This window comes from Rhinoderma darwinii, chromosome 1, assembly GCF_050947455.1.
Source record: "Rhinoderma darwinii isolate aRhiDar2 chromosome 1, aRhiDar2.hap1, whole genome shotgun sequence".
Lineage (NCBI taxonomy): Eukaryota > Metazoa > Chordata > Amphibia > Anura > Rhinodermatidae > Rhinoderma > Rhinoderma darwinii.
In genome coordinates, this window is record NC_134687.1 from 272,762,100 (window position 1) to 272,783,562 (window position 21,463).

At 43.3% G+C, this 21,463-nt stretch overlaps 1 protein-coding gene across 1 annotated transcript in view; it reads right to left on the minus strand.

The window, feature by feature from the left end:
• Window positions 1-21,463, minus strand: part of RAB8A (RAB8A, member RAS oncogene family) — a 54,087-nt gene that overhangs the window by 17,689 nt on the left and 14,935 nt on the right. The window contains exon 2 of the mRNA XM_075850524.1: window positions 140-200. Coding sequence (XP_075706639.1) covers window positions 140-200 — 61 coding nt within the window. The remainder of the gene's footprint in view (window positions 1-139; window positions 201-21,463) is intronic.

The window sequence follows — 21,463 nt, forward strand, 5'->3', positions numbered from 1 at the left end:
GCGTGTAGGGAGAGGAAAATCTGCCTCAAAGTTCCAAACGGAATTTTGAGGCAGATATTCCTCCTGCAAAATACTCTGTGTGAACCCAGCCTTAGTGGGGGAAATAAGACAGAGCCGGGACACTTTTATAGTAACTTACCATATCTGTAGCTTAATTCTCTTGCCATCTAGTTCTATAGTTCTGATTTTAAAGTCAATACCTGTAGTAAAAAACATTAACAATATTAATAAAGACACGAGAAGAGCCATAATACAGATGTGGTTATGGACAGTCCAGCATGACAAATTCATATTCACTTCCTTTCTAGTAGGGTGCTCCCTGATCTGTGGCATATCCAGCCAAGCAGTAATGGGAGGACGTACTGACATTTTATTTCTCACATCTTTTTGTAAACTTTGACATTAAAAAGACCTTGTACTGTTCCTTTAGTTGTTGTCCTCCAGTTAAATTGTGCATGTTATGTTTTTTGTTTTCTCAAATACCCAAATGTGGAAAATTGTATGGTGTACTTAAGGTTCTGGTGCCGGATGGACCCCATTGACTTACGAGGGCCGTCAGGCTTTCCGTAGTTTTTGACTGGATGAATAGCGCTACATGCAGCACCGGAATATGCGACGGAGGCTCCAAGCACAAATGTAAACACAGCCTTACATTTACACATTCTACTCACCTTATATACCTTTAGCTGACCAAGTGATTTTATGGATCAGTGAACCACCAAAAACATCTGGAATGAGAGTCTGCAAACGTATGCGATATTCTAGTTTAGGCAAAAAAAAAAAAAAAAAAGAAACGACACTGTATACAAGCTTTTACAGCTTGCTCCTTTAGTGCAGTATCGTAACGGCTACACGCGCTGTTCTGTAGAACATAGTTAGAAGCAGAACCCTACAAGTAGATGCTTGCTTGCGCGCTTCACTTCTTGTAGACAGTGCAGCTACAGAGGAAGTGACCAGAGCCTTCCAGACTGCATTACCACCACTAAACACTAGCATGGTCACTATACCAAGGGATCCTTCACATGTAACCAAGTGCAGCTTCCAAAAAGGATGAAGTATTTGGAGACCCAATACTGGTTTTATTGTGTAAAGAACCTTTCAGCTCTCCGGACATGTCGGTTTTAGCATATACTTGAATTTCAAAGAAAATAATGTGGAGACATATTTTCTTAAAACGCTGCGTTCTGTTCCTGTTATTCCTCCTGGAAATGTATGAATAAATTGACAAATGGGCTTAACCATTCCCTTCGTAATAGGTTGTGTTCCTATACAGTCAGCACGGATTGGACAGTGTCCGACAGTACAGGTTGAAATACAGAGTTAAGAAAAGATGCTTCAGAATCGTTATTATATAGGGAATGCAAGTATATGCTAAAACATGTCAAAAGATCCGACAGGTCCTCGTAAAAAAAAAAAAAAAAAAAATTACACACACCACTTTGCGAATCTGGCCTCTTATTCCTCCTGGAAATGTATGAATAAACTGGCAAGTGGGTGTTACCGTTCCCTTTGGCATAGGCTGTATTCCTATCCAGTCTGACACTGCCCAATCATTGCGGACCGTATCAGCGTCTATTGAGAAGATGAATAAAAACGCCTGGTTATAGAAATCTTCATACACTTCATGGTTGAAAAACAGAGGGATGACATAATGCAGAGTCCTAAGAAAATATGTTCCGTTCCAGCACTGTTACGATATGGTCAATTTAAGAATTTGCTAAAACAAAACAAAAAAAAAAGACCGACTGAAAAAACTTCACTTTAAGAATATAGCCACCTCATCAGAACAACCGCTTTTCTAAATGCAGACCTGCAAAGTCCTTTTTCACACAAAGTATTTTTTTGTCAGGTGGGAAAAAAACGTGCCTCAAACTTTCCTTCCAGATTTTTGAGCCAGTTTTAAAAAAAAAAAAAAAAAAAAAAAATAAAAATAAATAAAAAAAAATAAGGTACACTTTTTTTTTTTTTCAAAGAAATTTTTTACAATTTAGCAAATTTAAAAACCGCTCCAAAAGAACGGTGCATTTTTTGCCCACCTCCCATTTCAATGCAGATTCAGAAGTGGAAGCCTTCATCAGAGGAGCCACTGCAGTGATTAGCTAACTTTTCTGAACAGGTGAATAATTGCCACAGTTCTATATTGTAGGGTTGTACGATGCATCAAAATATCAATACTATTTCGATACCGTGCACTGTCAAACGACTCAATACCGTTAATTCGTGTAATTCGATACTAAGCTGTGCGGCCGCACAGCTTAGTATCGGGACACATGAATGTAGTTAGAGCGGGGCTGCGGCTGTGTAATACAGCCATTGCCCCACTCCTGACAAGTGTGTGCGCGGTCAGAATGATCTGGTGCGGCCGGCGCTGCACTAATGAGTGACGGCACGGAAGACAGAACATGGCAGGGGCACTGCAAAACACCCCCATGTTCTGTCTTCAGTGCCGGGGCTCATTAGTGCAGCGCCGGCCACGCCGCCTTATGCTGCCCGCGCGTGCACATTTGTCGTCAGGAGTGGGGCAATGGCTGTATTACACAGCCACAGCCCCGCTCTAACCGCAGAGATCAGAGAAACCTCTCATCTCCGCCGCTATTCCCTTGAATGCTGCAATCAAAGCGGACCGCAGCATTCAAGGGGAAAATGAGATGGGGATGCCCCTTGGATTGCATAACAGGGAATCCCTGTGACGTAGTCGAGGCACCTACCAGTCATGGGCAGACAGCCCAGGGTCTATTGAAGGACCCTAATGCTGTCTGACCATATTTTCTGTTAGGGCATACAGTACAAAGGCAGTTGTTAGGACATACCTATCAGTACACAGGCTAATGTACTGGCATATAGATATATGCCAGTACGTTAAAGTTTAAAAATAAAAAACTGTACAAATTATAAACCACAAAATAAAAAATAGGCTCAATACATAAAATATACATATATTCGGTATCTTCACAACCGTTAATAACCTGCACAACAAATTTATAGCGTCAATCATGATGTGCGTTGCAAAGAATAAAAACTGCTCTCTTTTACTTAGGCCTTATTCACACAAGAGGGTCCCGCCCGAGCCAGAGTGTCGGCCGAAAAAAATCGGCCGTTTTTTTCCGGTCGGTTTGCATTAGTTTTGCATCCGTTCCGGGCCGGGTATATCTGGACAGTGACATCAGGGGCATGTGGCCGGTGATTCCACTTCAGGAAAAGCCCCTGTCGTCTGTGTCCATTTATGGACACTGAACGTTACTGGCTTCGCCTGGTGTGGAATCCCCGGTCACAGAGTGTTCGGGGATTTCGCTTCAGGAGTTTCCCCTGATGTCACTGCCCAGATATGGACAGAGACATCAAGCGCTCTGTCCAGGAGCGGAATCCCCGAACACACGGGGATTCCGCTCCTTCACGGAGCTAAAGTGGGGCTAGTACATAGCAGAGAAGGGAGATACCTCCCTGCTCTGCTATAGTGGCGTTGCTACAGCAGTAGCAGCTGCTAGCGGCGCCATCGGCCATGGAAGGTGTCGCCGGGCTAGGGTGCTTTTAAAACAAGCAGGGGAAGGGAGCCAGCGCAGTGCTCCCTTCCACCTGCTGTACACCCCGTACAGCCAATCGTCCGAATGGCATAAACTCCTCCTCCTCCTCACATGCACTCTGCGCTGTGAGGAGGGAGCGAACGACGGAATACATGGCCATCACTCGGGACACATTCCGGTGATGGCCGTGTATTACTGGGCCCCTTAGACTTCTTAGGGAGCTGGGCGCCCGGGTAAACGGCCGAAAATAGGACATGTCCCATTTTTTGACGGCCAGGTTTCCCGGACCGTCAAAAAAAAAATCGGTTGTGTGAATAGCCCCATTAGGGGTCTATCGTTCCTACTGCAGCCGGGTGACAGCCGTTTTATGAACGGCCGTCACCCGGCCAGGAAACCCTGTCGTGTCAATAAGGGCTTAGGCTGGATTCACACAAGCGTGTGCGTTTTGCAAAAGGCACTTGACAGCTCCGTGTGTCAGCCCCGTATGATGCGCGGCTACGTGCTTTTCGCACTGCCGCCATCATTATGACACTCAGTTTGGATGTTTGTAAACAGAAAAGCACGTGGTGCTTTTGTTTTCATTCATCCTTTTCACAGCTGTTGCGCAAATCACGCTTGTCCCACGGAAGTGCTTCCGTGTGGCATGTGTGATATTCACGCACCCATTGACTTTAATGGGTGCGTGATGCGCGAAATATGCCCAAAGAACAGACAGGTCGTGACTTTTTCGCAGCGGACTCACGCTGCGTAAAAATCACGCAACTGTCTGCACTGCCCCATAGACTAATATAGGACCGTGTGACGCGCGTGAAAATCACGCGCGTTGCACGGACGTATATCCCGTTCGTCTGAATAAGCCCTTAATGTGAGGCATGAGGTGAATTCAGTACCTCCATTTGGTTCACATTAATAGTAATTAACCCCATCATCTACATCACACATTAACCCAATGTTGTCCATTATGACTGAGGAACATGATCGGGTTAATTACTACCAATGTGAAGCACATGAAGGTTCAAAATTCACCACACCACGTGCCTCACATCAGAAAATAAGGACTTTTTTTTAATAGTTATTGTTGGCAATGTATCGTTTGGGTATTGAGAATCGCAATACTACACGAAGCATCGGTATCGAAGTCCAAATTCTGGTATCGTGACAACCCTACCTTGGAGGTGACCATGGTTAACAGAAGAAAATTATTTCAAGCACATTCCCCTTTTAAAGCAACCAGTCTGCTCTTATAAGTCAATGAGCATGACCGTGATGTCGGCTGCCTTGTCCTCATTAACCCTTTCTCCTAAGCGAACGAGAAGTTCACTGAAATGATGTTAGCATGTCATTTTGTGGTAGGGCGGAAATGGCGTTTTTTTGATTGTTAATTTTCACAGTAAAGAATGACTTTTCAATTAACTGCAATTCAACTGATCACTCATCATAACTATCTAGAGTCAATGCAAATTGTCACTATAAAAACAGAAGCAGCAAACCTTGTAAAAAGAAATTTTTAAAGGACAGATAGGGCTTTGTTTTAGTGGCATTTTTCAGTATATATCATTTTTATTTTTTTCTCTAAAGTGGGCAAAATTGGAAAAAAATGCAGGAATTTAGCAATTGCGTCAGTTTAGGCTAGTATTTTTCACACACGGTATGGACCACGGACAAAATTAATCTCCTTTCACATTCTTCCACTTCTCCCGTGCATGGGGATACCAAATATGTGTGCCTTATTCACTGTGCGGGCATGTGCCAGGGCTTGGCATAAAAGGAGGCTTTTTGGTCCAGGAATTCTGCATTTGATTTTATAGCAGCGTACGGTTTTCTGGGGGCGTAATGCTGCTGAAACATTGGAAACACCCCATAAATTACTTCATTCACACAAGTAGACCCCACAAGGTTTCCTTCAAGGGGTTTATCATATTTTTAGACAGTCCAGTTTTCTTCTGAAAGTTTCTTGAATAAGATGGAACAAAATAAAGCTTTTTTTTTTAACAAATGCGTCAGTTTATGCTAGCTTTTTCACACACAAAATGGACCACGAACAAAATTAATCGCATTTCACATTCTTCCACTTCTCCTGTGCATGGGGATACCAAATATGTGTGCTTTATTCACGGGCATGTGCCAGGGCTTGGCATAAAAGGAGGCTTTTTGGCCTTTTCGGTCCAGGAATTCTGCACTTGACTTTATAGCCGCATACTGTTTTCTGGGGGGGCCTAATGCTGCTGAAACATTAGAATCACCCCATAAATTACTTCATTCACGCAAGTAGACCCCACAAGGTTTTCTTCAAGGGGTTTATCATATTTTTAGACAGTCCAGTTCTCTTCTGAAAGTTTCTTGAATAAGATGGATCAAAATAAAATTAGCAATTTATTAGCAAATGCGTCAGTTTATACCAGCATTTTTCACACACGGCATAGACCACGGCCAAAATTCATCTCCTTTCACATTCTTCCACTTCTCCCGTGCATGGGGATACCAAATATTTGGGCCTTATTTATCACATAGAGAAGTAGGAGAAGAAGCTTATTTCACAAATCGCTTTTTTTCAAAGCTTGTTTTACAAAACTCAACAGAGTTTCTATAACACGTCCAAAATATCTGCTCTTGAAGCAGAAATCCCAAAATATTCATCTAGGGGTATAATGTGAATTTATTTTTTTGGGTTTTCTAAAATAAGAAATTGCAGGTTTATGCAAATGGAGCTCTCCAGCAGATGAACTTTAGAGAATATGCAAACATGACATCCACCCCCCACCCATTCCCTCCCTCACCCTTGGAGTAAAATCAGGGGAAAAATAAAAACGTAATGTAGGGCAAATATATTTAACGAATTAACTAAAATCTAATAATTCAGAACAGTGTGGTATTTTTTAAAACATGGCTCAATGCACAGGCCTGGTTGTGAGGGACATGAGGGACAGAAATATCGGGAATCTTTGCGGTGCCCGTCTTTTCTGCAGACGCGGCACTTTTTCTGGGGGTTGCTTCTGGTTGGTGTTGGGGGAATCCGACTGATGAAGTGTCTTTCAGTCAGTCGCGTGACATCCTCAGACTGGGGGCATTCTCGGGTGTCCTGAACATCAAAAATGAGGCCTTTAATAATTTTTTCCTGGAAATCCAGGTATGTGTCTCTGCCTCTGTTTTTTTTGTAGAGCACAAATGAATTGTGGATGGCCACCTGTAACAAATAAATGGCCACTTTTTTGTACCAGGTTTTAGTTTTGCGTTTTACTAAATAGGGCTGTAAAACCTGGTCGCTTAAATCCACCCCCCCCCATGTACTTGTTATATTCGGACACGCTCACTGGTTTGTGCTTGTCCGATGTTGCCCCCCTTTCCCTCACTGCCACTGTTCCTGCGGTATGAATCGTGCTTAGCACATACACGTCTTTGCGATCCCTGAACTTGACCGCCAGCAATTCTTCAGATGCATAAAGCACAGGAGTCCCCCTTTACCATGCGCTTCCCCACTAATTGCTGTGGAAAACCAATTCTGTTTTTGCGCATGGTACCACATACCCCAGTCCTTGCAGCATGCAAATACCTAAACAGGGGCACACTGGAATAAAAATCACAGTACAGGTGGTACCCCTTGTGAAGCAGAGGCTGCATTATCTCCCACACGATCTTACTGCTGGTGGAAAGATCAGGGGGGCATCCAGGAACATTTATTGTGCGGTCCCGCCCTTCATAAATCCTGAAGGCGGTGGTATATCCTGACCCGCTTTCACACAATTTGTAGAGCTTAACGCCATATCTTGCCCTTTTGGAAGGTAGATATTGGCAAAAGCTAAGTCTGCCATGAAAGTTGAGGAGGGATTAGTCCACGCTTACATTCTGCTCAGGAGTGGAGAGTTGCAGAAATAAATTATTCAGGGAATTAATTAGTGGTCTTATTTTGAACAACCGATCCCGGTTTGCATCGGTACTTGGGGGGGCCTGTGCGTTGTCATTGAAGTGGAGGAACCTCATTATTGTCTCATAACGAGACCTGGGCATTACTGCAGAATATACTGGGGTGGCTTGGGCGGGTCTTGTTGACCAGTAAGACCTAATGGAGGGCTTTTTGACAATACCCATATTTAGGGTGAGCACCAAAAATTTTTTTCATTCCTGCAAATTGGTGGGCGTCCAATCTCTGGCATGGGTGGATGAAGGTTTCTGCCTTATATATTGAGTGGCATATAAATTTGTTTCGTGGACAATCTGATTTAGGATGTCGTCCGTTATAAATAAATGGAAGTAATCCATTTGGACAAAATTTGTATTGTCCACGGTTATGCCAGGAGTGGCAGTAAATCCTTGGATTCTAGGCCCAAAAGATGGGGCAGGTGCCCATACAAGAGCCTGGACTGGAGGGACAAGGCTGTCCCGTGCTACAGCGCTACTTGGCCCTGCGCTTTCATGTTCTGCAGTTTCAACTGCGTCAGGGATAACGTCCCCTGACGATGAACCTGAAGTGACGCGGTCATCGTCACTACCTAAAACAGGTTCCATCTCGGACACCATCTCTGATGCGGTCTCCGACTCAGACCACAGCATGGCGTATGCCTCCTCGGCGCTAAACAACTTCCTCGCCATAACGTAACTAACACGAACACTAACTAAACAAATTTTTTTTTTTTTATAAAAACACACAAACTGACTGGTATATAGATTTACACTACCGCTAACAAAAAAATAAACCGCTATTGCTATATATATATATTATATATATGTGGATATATATATATATAATTATTTACTCCCTATCTGCCTATTCTAATAGAATAAAAGAAAGAAAGGTAGATATATAGAAAAAAAGATAGATGGATAGATAGATTGTATAGATAGAAATCTATCTATACAGAGAATGTTTTATAGTGTAACTGTATTTTTTTTGTAACTAACTGTAATCTTCTGGCAGCAATTCTCCCGAGTCTCTTCTTCTCCTCAAACTGAAACAATGTTTGAGGAGAAGAAGAGGCAGGAGATTTACTGCCAGAAAAGTCAAAATAAAAACAAATGTGGTCGCTGTGATAGGTTTTCACAGCGACCACATGTTCAGGGACCATCAGATTGGTCCCTGATACTCTGCCCAGTGCCCAGAGCTGTTGGTAACAGCGTGGGCACAGGGCTGTGTGCACGCGATCGCGTGCACACTTTTTATATGCAGAAATGCATGTGATCGCTGTGATTGGTTGTCACAGCGATCACATGTTCAGGGGCCAAAAGATTGGCCCCTGACATTCTGCCCAGTGCCCATGGCTGTTAGCAACAGCCAGGGCATAGAGCTGTGTGCACGCGATCGCGCGTGCACAGTCTCTGAAGTGCCGCCGTAAATAGTCTATACGGCGGACTTCAGAGACCCTGACCTGTCAAAGAGGCTCTGTCACCACATTATAAGTGCCCTATCTTGTACATGATGTGATCGGCGCTGTAATGTAGATTACAGCAGTATTTTTTATTTAGAAAAACGATAATTTTTTACGGATTTATGACCTATATTAGCTTTATGCTAATGTGACTGGGCGTGTTTTACTTTTTGACCAAGTGCGCGTTGTAGAGAGAAGTGTATGACGCTGACCAATGAGTGACCAATCAGTGTCATACACTTCTTCTCGATTTATTTACACAGCACATAGTGATCTAGCTAAATCACTATGTGCAGTCACTTACTCACATATTAACGTTACTGAAGTGTCCTGACACTTCGCTAACGTGTGTGATTTAAAGCACATCGAGATCACACTGGGCTGTCATTTACAGCGTAATCTCAAAACAAATTGTACCAATAAAAACTACAGCTCATCCCGCCAAAAATAAGCCCTCACAGCGCTCAAATCAACCCAAAAAATAAAAAATAAAGTGTTATGGCTGTCAGAATGTGTTGATACAAAACTATTTTAACAAATAGTTTTCTCTTTGTAAAAGTAGTAAAATATATACATTTGGTATCACCGTAATCGTATGGACCTGCAAGAATAAAGTTAAGTTGTCGTTTTTACCGCATGGTGAAAGTGGTAAAAACGAAACCCAAAAAGCAATGGAGGAATCAATTTTTTCCAATTTCACCCCGCAAAGAATTTTATTTTTGGTTTCCCAGTACATTATATGGTGTCAATAGAAACTTCAACCCTTCCCACAAAAAAATAAGCCCTCACACCGCTCTATTGATGGAAAAATAAAAAATAAAAAAAAAAGTTATGGCGTTTGGAAGGCGGGGAGTGAAAAACTAAAATGGAAAAGCAAAAAAGGATCAGTCCTGCAAAGGTTAATTACCGTATTTTTCGGACTATAAGACGCACCCAGGTTTTAGACAACAGAAAAAAAAAAAAAAAAAAAAAAAGATTTTACTTCTTTTACAAAAGAAAAAAAAACTGTTGTTCAAAAAAATAATTTCACCACATTCTGAGAGCCATAACTTATATTTTTCCATCATTTGATCGGTGTGAGGGCTCTTTTTTTGCGGGATGAGCTGTAGTTTTTATTAGCACCATTTTTTTTGGTACATACGACTATCACTTTTTATTTAATTCTTTTTAGCACTATGGTGACCAAAAGACAACGATTCTGTGGTTTTAAATTTATTTTTTTTACACCGTTCACTGTGTGAGTCAAATAAAGCTATATTGTAATAGTTTGACTTTTACGGATGCAACGATACCAATTTTTTTCCAATTCAAAGTTTTTTTATTGGTTTTAATACAAACACTTACAAAAACATACAGAAAAATTGTGTCCCCATAATAAAAGGAACATGACAAACAGGGTGCAGCCCAAACAGTAGGGTAAACATCACAACCCATGAAGAGCACACTCCACAATAGCCATCTGGGCATCATAACGGGAAGGAGCAATACTGAATAGGAATTGGTGAGCAAACCCAAATAGGGTGCGATAAGTCATCTTCCCGTACATCTTGAAACGCCCTTGCCATAGCATGTGAGCATCAGCACAGGAAGCAAATAACCCCTCAAAATAGACACAAGAAAGAAAGGGAAAAACAAGATAGGAGACAAACAAGGCAGGGAAAAGACCAGGGTAGTTCGCGGTGAGCCTGGACTCCAGCTCCGGATAACCATGGATACATAAAAGCAAGAAAAGGCAGCCATGCACTTAACACCTGAGTGAGCCGAGCAAGCCAGCAATCCCCTCCACACTCGCATGCAGTCCCCTCATAGACGAAATCTCGTGGGGGAGGGAGGGGCACTGGGCCTCAGGCCACTACAGTGCGGTAGGTGGGAGAGGAGAGAAACTGAAGCCATGGAGACCACGTATCTGTAGATCATGCAGGAGGCAGCCAGAGACTGAGCCAGGAGGTGTTCCATACGTTGTATCAAGGCAACCTCCTGAAACCAATCATCCAAGAGTGGAGGAGCTGCCGCTTTCCACTTGCGGGGAATAACTGATTTAGCAGCCTGAAGGAGGTGCCTAATTAGGGAGCGCTTGTAGATATGTAGTGGCACAGGGAACATAAATAGAAGGGCCGCCCCGAGGGAGCTAGGAACAGAGACCCCCGAGACCTGCAGTATGATTTTAAGAATCGCCTCCCAAAAATTCCGTAGGGAGGGGCAACTCCACCAAATATGAGCCATGGAGCTCCCCGCCGCCCCACAGCGCCAACATGTGTCAGGTACGGATGGGTACCATTTATGTAGGGCAGAAGGGATCCGATACCACCTAGAGAATTTTGTAGCTGGTTTCCTGGGCTCATATGGCAATCGAGGCTTTGAGACAGGTGAAAATATCGCCTCCACTGTGAGTCAGTAAATGTCATGTTCAATTCAGCCTCCAAAGCCTTACAGAAGGATGGGAGGTGAGGGGATCGCTGGATTAGGAGTAATTTATAGAGTGTGGAGATTGCATGGGCAGGGGGCCGGGTGGAAACACACAAACTCTCAAAGTCCGTAAGTGGGCGATGAAGGTGAGCCTGGCGTTTAGTAGTACTATAGAAATGTTTTAACTGGGCGTATTGAAATATGTGACAGGGGGAGGGCGTTTCAGCCAGGCAGATAGTAGTTAAAGGGAGCAAAGAAGAATTGGATAGGACCTGAGTGAAATACATGGGATTAGTGGAAGAACTGCCCAAGGAGGAGAGACGTGCCTCCCCAGCAGGAACCCCCTCCACGAGCGAACCCCCTTTCCCAGAAGAGCGTAACGCCAGGAGGGTATGAAAAACAACAAAGGAGTCAGGTCTCGGTCTGTTCCCAGGCAGGACCCATGGCAAGGTAGAGAGGGTACGGGCACAGAGCCTCTGGGCTAATTGAACCCAGAGTTTAGAATCACGATTATGAAAAAAGTCGAGAACACGAGTATGAGTCGACGCCAAATAATAAAGACGACAGTCCGGCAGACCAACCCCACCAGCATCCCTGGAGCGAGTAAGAATTTTCCTACTCAGGCGAGGGCGACTCGTTGGCCATATGAAGGATCCAAAGCACTGTTGGATACGCAGCCAATAAGAAGAGGGAATAGAGATGGGGACAGTCTGAAGGAGATACAGCAACTAGGGGATTAGTGACATTTTAATGATATTAATACGGCCAAACAAGGAGAATTCCTGTTTATGCCATGAGTGCAGAATTTGCCTAGTAAAGTTATTAGTAAACAGTTGGGCGAGGTCAGAACTTATACGCACTCCCAAATACGTTATACCCCTAGAAGGCCAGGAAACCGGGAAATTACTTTTGAGGAGTGACAGTGTCGAGGGCGGAAGAGACACATTCAAATCCTCGGACTTGGAGAAGTTAATCTTAAAGTTGGACCATGATCCAAAACGGGACAGCTCGGACATAAACGATGGGAGAGATACATGCGGGATCGTAAGATAGACCAAAAGGTCATCAGCAAATGCGGAGCACTTCTATTCCGTCCCACCTATGAGAATACCCTTCATATCCGAGCTGCCACGGATGGAGGCCATGAGATGTTCCATGACGAGGACGTACAGTAATGGGGAGAGAGGGCAACCCTGTCTGGTACCATTATAAATAGCAAAGGGCGCAGAGAGGGAGCAGTTTATTTTTATTTGGGCAAATGGGCAATGATAGAGGGCCATAATTTTACCTATAATGGAAGGACCGAGACCTGTTTGTTGGAGTCTGGTGAAGGGCGGGCCAGGATATTCTATCGAATGCCTTTTCGGCATCCAGGGACAGGATCATGAGAGGGATGTGATGGGACTGGGCATGATGAATAATGTCTAGGGTTTTCAGGGTATTATCACGCGCCTCCCGGCCAGGTACAAAGCTCACCTGATCCGGATGAATTAAATGGGGAAGGTGCTTATTTAGTCTGTTAGCAAGCAGTTTGGCGTAGATATTTAAATCCACGTTGAGTAAGGAGATGGGACGATAGCTGGAGCAGAGCTGCGGGTCCTTACCCGGTTTAGGGATGACCGTAATATGTGCCAAGGTGGAACCCGTGGGGAACAAGACTGCAGGGGAGATAGAATTAAAGGCATAGAGAAGAAGCCAGACCGTCTTTTTTTTTTTTTTACACACCTGAAAATTTATTTAACCCCTTAAGGACGCAGCCTAGTTTTGGCCTTAAGGCTCAGAGCCCATTTTTCAAATCTGACATATTTCACTTTATGTGGTAATAACGTCGGAATGCTTAAACCTACCCAAGCGATTCTGAGATTGTTTTCTCGTGACACATTGGGCTTCATGTTCGTGGTAAAATTTGGTCGATATATTCAGTGTTTATTGGTGAAAAATTGCAAAATTTAGAGAAAATTTTGAAAAAATTGCATTTTTCAGAATTTAAATGCATCTGCTTGTAAAACAGACGGTTATACCACCCAAAATAGTTACTAGTTCACATTTCCCATATGTCTACTTTAGATTGGCATCATTTTTTTAACACTCTTTTATTTTTCTTTTTTTTTTTCTGTAACACAGAAGGTTTTACCAGAGAAACACTACTAAACACGTATTGTCCAGATTCTGCAGTTTTTAGAAATGTCCCACATGTGGCCCTACTGCGCTCGTGGACTAAAACAAAAGCCCTAGAAGCAAAGAAGCACCTAGTGCATTTTGAGTCCTCTTTTTTATTAGAATATATTTTAGGCAGCATGCCAGGTTTGAAGAGGTGTTGAGGTGTCAAAACAGTAGGAATCCCCCAATAGTGACCCCATTTTGGAAACTACACCCCTCAAGGAATTCATTTAGGGTTGTTGTTACCATTTTGACCGCACAGTTTTTTCACAGCACGTATTTGAATTGGGCTCTGAAATGAAAAAAATTTCATTTTTTCCAATAAAATGTCATTTGTGATCAAAATTTACTATTTTCACAGGGAACAAAATACCCCATTTGTGGTGATAAACTGCAGTTTGGGCCCATGGGAGGCCTCAGAAGGGAAGGAGCGCAGTGTGTTCTTTGGAGTACAGATTTTGCTGGTTTGGTTTTCGGGTGCCATGCCGCATTTGCAGAGCCCCAGTGGTATCAAAGCAATGGAAACCCACCAGAAGTGACCCCATTTTGGAAACTGCACCCCTCAAGGAATTCATTTATGGGTAATGTGACCATTTAGACTCCATAGTTTCTTCACAGAACTTATTTGAATTGGGCTGGGAATTAAAAAAAATATATATTATTGGAAAAAATATATGTCATTTTAGCTCAAAAATTCTTATTTTCACAAGAAATAAAATACTCAATTTTGTTGCCCAATTTGTCCTGAGTGCGGAAATACCCCATTTGTGGTGATAAACTGCCGTTTGGGCCCATGGGAGGGCTCAGAAGGAAAGGACCACCATTTGGCCTACTGGGGATTTTCTAGTGCGAAGTCATGTATGCAGAAGCCCCTGAGGTACCAGTACAGTTGAAACCCGCAAGAAGTGACCCCGTTTTAAAAACTACACCCTTAAGGAATTCATCTAGAGGTGTAGTGAGCATTTTGACCGGAGACCTACACCCCATAAACTGTAATGTGGGTTCTCCCGGGTATGGCAATACCCTACATGTGGCTGTTATCAGCTGCCTGGACACACAGCAGGGCCCAGAGGGGAAAGACGAGGGGGATAAGCTGTGTGGAGTGCATCAGGGTAAGTAAAATTGGGGTAAATTATAAACCAAGGGATGTATGATAAATTTTAAAACACTCTTTCATACAGAGCTCTGGTTATTCGGGACACGTGTCACATTGATATATTGTGTCATCCCTTATCGCCCTCTTATAGCAGACTTTGCACCTCTTTTGACTTTTTCCCTTCTTGCCAGTTTGGGGAACTTCTCCTGGAAAGTGTTGCCCTGGTACGATGCGTGTGGGCTCGCTTCCAGAAGTACTGGGTGCCCCCCCCTTCTTGGTCCCTAAAGATTAGGTTCTTGATAATCACCTCTTGAAATTCCAGGAAAGTTCCCGTCTGGCCTGCACATCGACTTAGCATGTACGCATTGTACAATGCCATCTGTATGATGTGACCGGCCAGCTTCTTATACCACACCGCATGGCGCTGTAGGGCTTCAGGGCTTGATCTTACAAGTCCATCCCTCCCATGTACCTATTGTAGTCCAGGATGCAGTCTGGTTTGGGGGTGGCCTTTCCTTCATATATCCTAAACCTGTAGGTATACCCTGATGCACTCTCACAGCTTATACATCTTCACGCCATACCTTGCCCTCTTACCCGGTAGGTACTCGCGGAATTGAACCCTCCCTTTAAAATGTACCAGGGACTCATCAATAGAAATACACTTCTCGGGGGTGTATGCTTGGGAAAACCGGGCACTGGAACGGTCTAATAGGGGTCTCCGTTTATACAAACTGTCAAAACTGGGGCCATCTCGGGGTGGGCACGGCTCATTATCAGTATAATGTAAGAAGCGAAGTATTGCCTCATTTATTTATTTTTTTAGGTTCCAGTTCAGTTCTGAAGTTGCTTTGAGAGGCCCATATATTAGAAACCCCTATCAAATACCCCATTTTAGAAACTAGACCCCTCAAAGTATTCACAACAGCATGTAGAAAGTTTATGAACCCTTTAGGTGTTTCACAAAAATTTAGAGCAAAGTAGAGGTGAAATGTAAATTTTTTTTTGGTCAGAAAATCCTCTTTATACCATTTTTTTTATAACACAAAAGGATTTATCAGTGAAACGCAAATTAATACGTATTGCCCAGATTCTGCAGTTTTGAGAAATATCCCACATGTGGCCCTAGTGCAGTAATGGACTGAAGCGCCGGCCTCCGAAGCAAAGGAGCACCCAGTGGATTTTGAAGCCTCTTTTTTATTAGGCACCATGTCCGGTTTGAAGAGGTCTTGTGGTGCCCAAACATTGGGAACCCCCCAAAAGTGACCCCAATTTGGAAACTAGACCCCTTGAGGAATGCATTGTAGTTTTCTTGGGGTGCATGCGGCTTTTTAATCAGTTTTTATTCTATTTTAAGTGGCGCGGTGACTAAAAAACAGCAATTGTACTATTGTTTTTTTTTCACAGCGTTCACCGTGCGCTATAAATGACATATTCACTTTATTCTGCGGGGCGATACGATTACGGCGATACCAGATGTTTATAGTTTTTTTTTTATGTCTTATGGCGTTTGCACAATAAAATACGTTTTGTAAACAATCATTCACTTTTTGTGTTACCATATTCTAAGAGCCATAACGTTTTTATTTTTCAATCAATAAAGCCGTGCGAGGACTTATTTTTTGCGTAACGAACTGTAGTTTCGATCAGTACCATTTTTAGGTAAATGCGACTTTTTGATCTCTTTTTATTAAATTTTTTGGGAGGTGAAGTGACCAAAGAATTGTGATTGTGGTTCGGTTTATTATTATTTTATTTTACGGCGTTCACCGTGCGGGATAAATAATGAAATAATTTTGTAGTTCAGGCCGTTACGGACGCGGCGATACCAATTGTGTATAGTTTATTTGTTTATATATTTTTATTAATAATAAAGGACTGATAAGGGAAAAAGGGGGATTTTTACTTTTATTACTTTTAAATCTTTTATTTTCTTATTTTTACACATCTTTTTTTAACTTTTTTTTTACTTTATTACTTTGTCCCACTAGGGGACATGAGGGCAGGAGGCCCTGATCGCTATTCTAATACACTGCACTACATGCGTAGTGCAGTGTATTAGAACTGTCAGCTACTCACTGACAGCAAGCATAGTGGGTCCTGACGTTGTCAGGACCCACTAGGCTTACGTCTATGGCATAGCCGGACGCCATTGTTTGGTGTCCGGTTGCCATAGTCACCATCGCCGGCCGCTATCGCGTAGCAGGCCGGCAATGGCAGCTTAACCCCTAAAAAGCCGCGATCTCTATAGAACGCGGCTTTTAAGGGGTTAATCAGCGGGGACACAGCGATCGGTCCCCGCTGTAGGAGCTGTGACAGCTGCTGAACAAGACAGCAGCGTCACAGCTCCTGTATGTGTCGGGAGGACGGCCGAAACGGCCGTTACTCCCGAGACGTACTATTACGGCATGGAGCGCGAACGATACAGCTGCCATGACGTAATAGTACGTCAAGGAGCGGGAAGGGGTTAAACTTTTTTTTTTCTTTTTTTAAACACATTTTATTAGTTCCCCTAGGGGACTTGTACCAGAGATCTAATGATCGCTGGTACAATACACTGCAATACATGGATGAGTTACGGAAACAGAGTAAAACTCGCTGAGCTACGCCATTTCCGTAACTTCCATAGTAGTGAATGGCAGTTATAGAAGCAGCGTAGCATGCTATGCTGTTTCCGTAACTACTATTCAGTTCTATGGGAGTTGCGGAAATAGCGTAGCTCAGCGAGTTACGTTGTTTTGGTAACTCTACCATGTAACCAGGAAGTGAAGTGGCCGGAAGACAGCGGAGCCGGGTAACATAGAACGTGGCTTAGGGGGCCCCGTTCTAGAGATAGATGCGGGTCCCAGAGGTGGGACCCACATCTATCTGACATTTATGACATATCCTGTGAATATGTCATAAATGTCCTTCATAGGAAAACCAATATAAATGCTGCGGTCGCTATCGACCGCGGCATTTAACCAACTAACAGTTAGTGTAGTGTAGTGTGTCAGAAGCGGACACCTGCACTGTATGGAGCGGGCTCAGCGCGTGAGCCCACTCCATACATCATCCCCTCTCCATGATGTGCAAGGAACATCACGGGTCAGGAAGGGGTTAAGTAAAGAGCAGTCAGGGGGCCTGGGTCCCCTGACTGCTGACTATAAGACGCAGAGACTTTTTAGCAAGATTTATTCTTGCTAAAAACTGCGTTTTGTAGTCCAAAAAATACGGTAATTTAGATTTTAAAAAAACAATTATTACCACGTGGGGTATTGTCATACTCGGGAGAGATTGCGTTACAAATTTAGGGCGATTTTTTTTTATCCCTTGTGAAAACGAAAAAAATGCACCATTTTAGTGGACAAAAGTGTTGATATTCATTTTCATGGCCTAATTCTACTAAATTCTGCAAAAAACCTGTGTGATATAAATGCTCACTATACCCCTAGAAAATAGCAATTAGACCTACCGGCAATTGTATTTCCAGGAATCCATCTTGACAGCACTACAGGAGGTTGCCCTATTGACCTCTGTAGGGACAGGAAGACAGAGAGGTTAAAAGGCCCCTCCCACCACCCACTTGCCAGTGTTTTTCAATTACTACACCAGGATGGATGCAACCCTATTTTATTTCTAGGGATAATAACTGACATGTTAAATGCACAAATCAGAATTCAATCAGGGAGGGATGTAATGGTGCTGTCATGATGGATTCCTGGAAATACAATTACCGGTAGGTCGAATTGCTATTTTCCAGTACATCCCTCATGACAGCACTACAGGAGCAATACCAGATTGTAATGCTCAGGGTGGGACTATGGATTGCAGGACATTCCGTCCAAAACTTAAATCCGTATCGGACAGAACATCGAGCCTATAATGTTTGCAAAACGTATGATGGCTTGACCAAGTGGCAGCTCTGCAGATTTGGTCCATAGAGGCTTCTCTTTCTGCCCAGGATGCCGAAACTGCCCTCGTTGAATGGGCTCTGATGCCTTGTGGGGCACATAGTCCTTGGGACTTGTAGGCTTCTTGTATGGTAGTTTTTACCCATCTCGCTAGAGAGCCTTTTGAGGCTTTCTTTCCTCTATTCTTTCCCCCAAACAGGACAAATAGATTTTTATCTGGTCTCCAGGAGGAGGTTCTATCCAGATACTGAAGAAGTGTTCGCCTGACATCCAGGCAATGGAATTTTTCTTCTTGTTGGTTTTTTGGATCTGGATAAAAAGGAAGGTAGAATTATTTCTTGTTCTCTATGGAAAGCAGTAGATACCTTTGGAATAAAGGAAGGGTCCAGCTTTAGGATGATCTTATCCTCTTGTACTTTTAGGTACGGTTCTATGACTGACAGAGATTGGATTTCTCCAATCCTTCTTGCTGAAGTAATAGCGACTAAGAATGCAGCTTTTAGAGTTAAAAAATGCATACTAAATTGTGTCAAGCGGCTCAAAGGGGGGCTCACAAAGAGACGTTAACACCACATTCAAATCCCAGGTAGGAACTGATTTCTTTAGGGAAGGTTTCAGTTTAGAGACCGCTTGGGTGAATCTTCTGATCCACCGATGTTCAGCCAGAGGAGTGTTAAAAAAATTACCTAATGCTGAAACCTGTACTTTTAAGGTACTAGGGCCAAGTCCTTTTTTGAATCCCGATTGTAAAAAATCTAGGATTTTCGCAATGTTGGGAGAAAAGGGGTCTGGTCCTGGGTTTCCATGCCAGGAACAGAATTTCTTCCAAATCTTTTGATAGATTTTAGAGGTAACTTCTTTATGACTTAATAAGATAGTTGAAATTACCTCATTTGACAGACCGTGGTTCCTCAAGATCTGCCTTTCAGGATCCAGGCTGACAATTTCAGAGTTTCTATTCCCTGAAAGAATAAGGGACCCTGGGAGAGAAGATTCTCCTTGACTGGGAGCATGATAGGGTCTTCCAACGCTAGGTATTGTACGATTGGAAACCAACTTCTTTTTGGCCAATAGGGAAGAATAATGAGGAGTTTTGTCAAATCTTCCTGGATTTTTCTTAATACCATTGGTATTAGAGGAAACGGAGGAAAGGCATAGGCCAGATCCATTTCCCAGGGTTGGGACAATGCATCTACTCCCAATGGGTTGTCTCTGAGATTTAGGGTCTCTACTTGAGTGTTTTTTCTCGTGACAAACAGGTCTATTTGTGGATAACCCCAATTTCGGGTTAGGGACAGAAAGACTTCCCTGTTTAGGGACCATTCTCCAGGGTCTACTTTTTCCCGACTCAGGAAATCTGCTGATAGGTTCTCTGAGCCTTTTAGGTGGACTGCAGAGACTGATAGGACATTTTCTTCTACCAAACTGAAAATTTGTGTAGAGAGGGCCTGAAGAAGTGTGTCTTGTTCCCCCTTGATGGCGAAGAAAGGACACTGCTGTCGTGTTGTCCGATAAAATTCTTATATGCTTCCCTTTTATGGTGGGTGAAGCTCTTACAAGTGTCTCCCATACGGCTCTTAGTTCTTTGAAGTTTGAGGACATCATCTTCATTTGAACAGGCCATGTGCCCTGAAAGTGTTGGTCTTGGATTACTGACCCCCAGCCGTGTTTGCTGGCATCTGTGGTAATCACTGCATAAGGAGAAGTTCTCCAGGGGACTCCCTTGTCTATGTTGTTTGTGCAGAGCCACCACAGGAGGGATACTATCACAGTCTCGGAAATTTGAATTTTTAAATTCAGGGAGTTTTGTTTTCGATCCCACTGGGACAAGATCAGATTCTGTAAGGGTCTGGAGTGAAATTGGCTCCATGGAATAGATTGGATGCAAGACGTCATCATTCCCAACATCCGCATACATTCCCTTATGGAACAGGCGTCTTTCCCCCAAAATTTCCTTACTTCTGCCAGTAGGAGTATTTGTTTCTCTCTTGGGAGGAAGGAATGTTGAAGGGAGGAGTCCAGCAGTACTCCTAAGAAGACCTTCTGTTTCTGGGGAGGAAGACTCGACTTCTGAAAGTTGATTATCCATCCCAATTCCTGTAGGAGGGAAAGCACCTGTGACCGATGACTGACTAAGATAGCCGGAGTATCTGCTGTCAACAAGAAGTCGTCTAGATATGGGATAATTACTATACCTTGACTTCTTATGAATGCCATGATCTCTGCCATAATTTTTGTAAAAATTCTGGGGGCGGAGGAAAGGCCGAAGGGGAGGCAGACAAACTGGAAGTGGAGAATGGAAGGACCGTCCTGAATTGCGAATCTGAGGAATCTCTGGTACGCGGGGTGGATAGGAACGTGATAATACGCATCCTTTAAAATCGATTGTACACATTGATGCCTCTTCCCTTATTAGAGGAATAGTCGATCTGATAGACTCCATCTTGAATTTTCGATATTTCACCCATTTGTTTAGGACCTTCAGGTTGATTATTGTCCTGTAGGAACAGTTTGGTTTTTTGACCAAGAAGATTTTTGAACTGTGGCCTTTGCATATTTCGTTGTGGGTAACTGGAGAAATGGCTCTCAATTTGAGTAGCTTCTGGACGTCCTGGATAAGGATCTGATGAAGATCTTTTGCTTGGTACTGGGTTATTAGGAATTTTTCTGGAGGAATGGAGGAAAATTCTATTTTGTATCCTTCTTCTATGATCTTTAGAACCCAGGGGTTCTGGGTTATTCTCGACTATTTGGGATAAAATTGTAGGAGTCTTCCCCCCCACGCTCTTGGCGTCATTGCTTTGAGGGCTGGAATGAATTATTTGGGTTAAGGAGAAATCCTCGTCCCCTTTTTCCTTTGGGGTAACTCCAGCGAACGGACTTCCCTTTCCCGCTGTAGTTCTGGGAGGTAGGATCCCTCTGTTGGCGAAATCTTCCAAACTGAGGGGGTTTTTTTGGTTTCTCTTCAGGAAACCCCTTTTTTCTATCTGTTGCACTCTCCAGCATGTTATCGAGGAGAGGACCGAA